We start from the raw sequence: 6000 nt of genomic DNA, 5'->3' as shown, positions 1-6000 counted from the left end.
GGGCCAGGAGCCTGATCCTGCTCTAAAACACACACGGCACCCCCTGCTGCACAGAGCAAGAAGCGTAGGCAGGCAGAGCTGACTGCAAGCCAGGGGATACTGTGGAGTCTGCCCCTGTGACCTGCTGAACCAGCACAATATTCACATCACTGTGGAGTGGAATGAAAGAAAGCACTGCAGATGGAGCAGGCAGCCTGAAGAGCTGCAGTACTGTGTGCAGTGTCTCAAGATATTAGCAGGAGCAACAGCAGAGAATCACCCATCATTTGATACTTGATATAACTTGGTATCACACTTGAACTAAACTGAAAACAGCAGATGCACTCTTTCAAATCCTCACTTCCTGAAATCAGATTTCTGTTCATGCTTACCCCACCTAAGCGACCAGGGTATAATATCCTGTTGTGCATTGCAGATCAACTTAGTTTTGCTACGATTAAAAAAAATCAACTAAAGAAAATGGATACAGACAATTTTCAGAGCCAGCTGTACAGCCCATAAGAGATGCTTTGCTGTAGGACCAGGTTTCGTCCGCTAGCGAGCGGTGCTTTCTGTGAAGGGCAGCAAGCGAGGGAGGCTCGGGCGGCAGGCGCGCCGGCAGGTGGGCGTTTCCAGCGGGCGCACACACCAGGGACAGGGGATCCTGCTCAGGCAGGGCTGGGAGGACGGAATCGGCGTTCGATTGTGGAGTCGGCTCTGTTTCGACGGGTCGGTGGGGCTGTGACGGCCGGGCGTTACTGGCGCTCCTCGGTGAGCATGTCGACGAAGGCCTGCAGCAGTCTGTCGTCCCGGTGCTTGTACGGCGTGGCGCTGTAGGCGCTGGGCTGGGAGTACTGGCCCAGCTTGCCCAGGGCCCGGTACAGGCTCTGGCGGGGGGCGTGGAGCTGGGACGCGCCGGCGGCGCTCTGCCTGCCCAGGGTGCTCTGCAGGAGGCGCGTCAGGGCCTCGGACGGGGCCCTCTCCTCCATCTTCCCTTCCGGACGCGTCTCCTCCACAGACTTCACTCTCAAGGGCTCCTGGGGCTCGGCGGGGCTGTCCTGAAGAGCAACACAGCACCGTCACGGCCACTGCAGAGCATCCTGACAGCACACACACAGCGCACACAACTCACACACACCTCTCACACAGCACACACAACTCACACACAGCACACACAACACACAGCACACACAACTCACACACACACACCTCTCACACAACTCACACACAACTCACACACAGCACACACAACTCACACACAGCACACACACAGCGCACACAACACACACACACCTCTCACACAGCACACACAACTCACACACAGCACACACACACACCTCTCACACAACTCACACACAGCACAAAGCACACAGCACACACACACCTCTCACACAACTCACACACAACTCACACACACCTCTCACACAGCACACACACACCTCTCACACAACTCACACACAGCACACACACACCTCTCACACAGCACACACAACTCACACACACCTCTCACACAGCACACACAACTCACACACAGCACACACACACACCTCTCACACAACTGTGACACGCACGCACACCACACACACACCACACAGACAGAGCACACACCACACACAGAGCACACACACACACACACAGCACACACACACACCTCTCACACAACTCACACACAGCACAAAGCACACAGCACACACACACCTCTCACACAACTCACACACAGAACACACACAGCACACACCTCACACACAGAACACACAGAACACAGACAGAGCACACACACCACACACACACCATACAGACAGAGCACACACCACACACAGAGCACACACATCACACACACAGCACACACACACCACACACACACCTCACACACCACACACACAGCACACACACCTCACACACACCTCACACACAGAACACAGACAGAGCACACACACCACACACACACAGACAGCACACACACACCTCTCACACAGCACACACAGCACACACACACACACAGCTCACACAGCTCACACAGCACACACAGCACACACACAGTGTGTTTATTTCCTACACAGCACATCACTGCTGCTGCACAGAGAGTCAGCACCTGGTGCTCAGCCCAGGTCCCTCACCTCCAGCTCCTCGTCCATCCTCTCCGCGCCCCGCCTGTCGTTCTGCACGGCGTTGTAGGCTGTGTACACCCTCTCTTTCCGCATGTGCTCGGGCCTCACCGCCGTCCCGTGCAGAATCAGCTTCCAGCTCACAATCCTGCCCTCGTTCTCCATCCGGCCCGACTGCACGCACGAGGAGGAGGAGAGAGTGGAACAGTGTGAGACCCGTTACGCCCACAGCGCCTGGGACTCACACTGAACTCGTCAAACGCACGCTGTGTGCTTTTGTGGTCGATTGTGTGCTCCTGCTGTTTATATGTGCCCTTTTCACCATCAGTAACCATCAGGAGATTACCTGGACAGAGCAGCAGTGAAAGCAACGGAAATCTGCTCCTGCCAGCCAGTTTAAACCCATTTATCCCACCTGGTCTGGGGACCAGATTTGATTAACTGGTTTTGAGAAGAGTTTATCAGATGCCTGGACTATCTAAGAATAGCATACCCAGCAGCTTGCAAAACAAGCTTTTTTTTCCAGTTTTTGGTTTTTAAATTATAAATGATTCGAGAGCAAGTTTCAGTGTGAAACTTTGAAGCTCAAGCTTGAACTGAATATTTTTTGTGAAGTTAAAAGTCGGCCGTCTATCCATTTGCCATTTTCCAAACTCTTGATCCAGTTCAGAGTCATGGGGGAGCCAGAGCCGATCCCGGCAAGCAACGGGCACAAGGCAGGGTCCGCCCAGGATAGAGCACCTGTCTATCGCAGGGCAGACTGACGCAGACACTCACGCCAGGGCCACATTTCCTGGAAGCCTATGAACCCACCAGCAAGTCTCGGGACTGTGGGAAGAAACTGGAGCACTTGGAGGAAACCCACGTGGACACAGAGAGAACATGTGGACTCCACACGGACAGCACCCCAGGAGTTGAGCCCAGAGCCAAGGCCCTGCGAGGCAGCAATGCTCACCAATGCACCCCTGTCCCACCCTCAATCACTAGTATTCCCTTTCTAAATAATCTGTGATTGGACAGCAGAGTGACAGAACACTGCCCCTTTCACAGGGAGCTCGGGCCGGGACCCACCATGTCCGCTATCTTCAGCGTCCAGGTGCCAGCAGGGTCCTCCCCCCAGGTGTGCACGGACATGAAGTCCCAGTTCCTGAAGCCCCTGGAGGAGGTGTCCCGCTCCCTCTCGGCCAGCAGGACCGTGCTGGTGCCTGGCGGCAGGAGAGCACAGAGCAGCGGTGAGGCGAAATGAGCACAAGGCCGGGCGACGCGACAGTGGTGTGCTTCTTCATCTGCTAATGTCTTACCTGCTGACCAGCTCACTCTCATGAGCCCAGAGCTGCTTTTTAAACGAACGGACACACTGCTCACTGCTGCTGCCTGGCACACTGTTCACACCTGTCCATGTCTGTCAACACCTGTCCACGTCTGTCTGTATATATCTGTCCACACTTGTCCACGTCTGTCCACACCTGTCCATGTCCGTCTGTATATATCTGTCCACACCTGTTCATAACTGTTCACGTCTGTCCACAACTGTTTACATCTGTCTACACCTGTCCATGTCTGTCTGTATATATCTGTTCACGTCCGTCCACATCTGTCCATGTCTGTCTGTATATATCTGTCCACACCTGTTCATAACTGTTCACGTCTGTCCACAACTGTTTACATCTGTCTACACCTGTCCATGTCTGTCTGTATATATCTGTTCACGTCCGTCCACACCTGTTCACATCTGTCCATTTCTGTCTGTATATATCTGTCCACGTCTGTCAACACCTGTCCACATCATCATATTAGGCTCTAGTCTTCCTCTGCTATAGACTCTATGGAGAGAATTTAGCAATCATTTCACTTTTTAAAAATACTTTTGAATGTTAAAATAAAGGGTTCAATTTCTATTAGTGTGTCATGATGGTCCTTATTAAGCTATTTTTAAGTTCCTAACTTAATATTAGTCAATGTCATTCATTCATTAATTGTTGTTAGTTTTTTCAAACTATTGCTGCTGTATAGTGACATAAGGCCACTGTCGTACAGAAGGAAGGCCATGATAAAAAGACCAAGATGCTGTCTAGTCTCTAAAGGCTGTTTGAGAGATTTAGCTGTTACCTGCAGGACAGGCAATAAGCCCTAGCAACTGTCTCCATGGCAACCCCTCCGTGACCCCGTACCTGAGGGTGAGGTGAGAGTGATGTGCAGGTCTCCCCTCCTGGTGTAGTCAATGCTGGCCTCCATCTGCACATGCTCCAGGGACTTAATGAAGTTCTCCTGCCCGGCACAGGCTTTAGTGGGGATTTCAATGGCGATCTCACCAGCAGCCTTTAAAACCCTGGGGAAAAAAAAGCAAATTATGTCCAAATGACTCTTTGAGAATTTGGGTTAATCTCTCTCAGTGAATTAACAGATTTCCCCTTCCTGCGCAGGAAGGGGACAAAACCCTGCAATCCTATGGAATTAGTGGCTTTGCTTTGTTCTGCAAGCTGTCAAAGCGATTGTGTATCGTTGGGAGTATATGGGTGCTTTCCGCTATTTACAAATCGCTACAGAAAAACAAGCTTCACATCTGGTCTGTGGGCTGTGCCGGACGGTGTCGCCCCGCTGTGTGTGCATTCTCTCGGGGCTGTGACAGACCTGAGCGTCCTTCAGGATGGGAGCTCTAGGGTGAATAGAGATGACATGGCCCACTGGCTTGCCTTTCTGTTTGCCCAGAAGGTATCAAATCATTCAGGCATGAGGTGTGTTAACTGCCCGAGAGCTGGCCAGCAAGCACTGATTGGCCAGCGTGCTCCCCTGGGGATTCTCCCACACAGTTTCCATTGTAGTGACGCCAGTGGCACCGGGAGAGGCTGTTAGCGCGGTAGTGCAGGTCCTGACAGACAGGATGCAGTGCAGACTGCAATACCTTCCTCGGGTCCAGCATGCCAATTCCAGAGCAACAGAGCAACCAGAAAAAACTGACAGCATCCAGAAATATCAGCCAGACTGCAGATGAGAGGAGGTCAGCCTGCCCCTGTAACTGGTTTGGTTGCTCCTAGCTAAGCAAGCTCTACCTCTAATTCCCTCTCCTATGAGGCAAATGTTTGCTCATGCTGCTGTTAAAGAGCAAGCAGCAGGCAGGGTGGGGCTGCAGTGTGCCAGTGACAGACCAGGCTCAGGGCTGCATGCACAGGCTGCAGTTGTGTCTCCGCAGAGCTGCCTGGCCACTGGACTGGCCAGGGCCAGAGAAAGACATGCGTCCCGCCCTCACTGTGCAGCCAATCGGTCAGTCAGCCATTGCTTTTGCACAGAGACCTCCATCTCCTCAGGGCATGGGACAGCAGGGCTCAGGCCAGCTCTTAAAACTGTGCAAGTACTGTATGAGTCACTGCCTCACTGTGCACCTCTACACACTTGTACAAGAGGGTGACATGATCACAGTATAGGCCCACCATCGCTCAAGCAGTCACTGCACATCATCCAGGAATACGGAGGGGCTGAGAGAGGCTCACTCCAAAACAAGCAAAGCCTCAGGCTTCTGTCTGGCCTCTGTCTGGCCATGTCTACAACTAGATCCACGTGTCTGAATGTACGAAGATTCACAGCCAGAGTGGACAGCTGTCTAGACACAGGGAGACAAACAGACAGATCCTGCCACAGATCAGTGTGCATGCAGCAAACCTAAACTCTAACTGACTGCTTTGTTTACAAACTTCACCACGTTTGCAAGTGCCTGTCCTGGAATAATCATACCTCAAAATCTGTAAGCTCTTCAGCACCGGTTCTTTCAGTGCCAGGATTTGTGGTTCTTCCAACAATAACAGCTGAAGCACAATGCCTGCCTGCTACAGTAAATCCCTCTGACTCTGGGTTACACCTGGCAAGTGCAGACCATGTGCTGCCACCTGAAACAGGCTTATCCCTGTTGTTCCGGTGAACA

At 52.4% G+C, this 6000-nt stretch overlaps 1 protein-coding gene across 1 annotated transcript in view; it reads right to left on the bottom strand.

The window, feature by feature from the left end:
- Positions 1-676: 676 nt before the first annotated feature.
- pcsk1 (proprotein convertase subtilisin/kexin type 1) overlaps positions 677-6000 on the bottom strand; it is a 28619-nt gene continuing 23295 nt past the window's right edge. The window contains exons 11-14 of the mRNA XM_088911642.1: positions 4256-4413; positions 3156-3289; positions 2097-2258; positions 677-1037 (exon numbers count right to left, since the gene is read on the bottom strand). Of these exons, the coding sequence (XP_088767768.1) occupies positions 735-1037; positions 2097-2258; positions 3156-3289; positions 4256-4413 (757 nt within the window). The 3' untranslated portion in view covers positions 677-734. The remainder of the gene's footprint in view (positions 1038-2096; positions 2259-3155; positions 3290-4255; positions 4414-6000) is intronic.

This window comes from Atractosteus spatula, chromosome 3 (assembly GCF_055471065.1).
Source record: "Atractosteus spatula isolate fAtrSpa1 chromosome 3, fAtrSpa1.hap1, whole genome shotgun sequence".
NCBI lineage: Eukaryota > Metazoa > Chordata > Actinopteri > Semionotiformes > Lepisosteidae > Atractosteus > Atractosteus spatula.
Note: the sequence above shows the minus strand (reverse complement) of the source record. Positions and strands in the feature narration are given on the sequence as shown.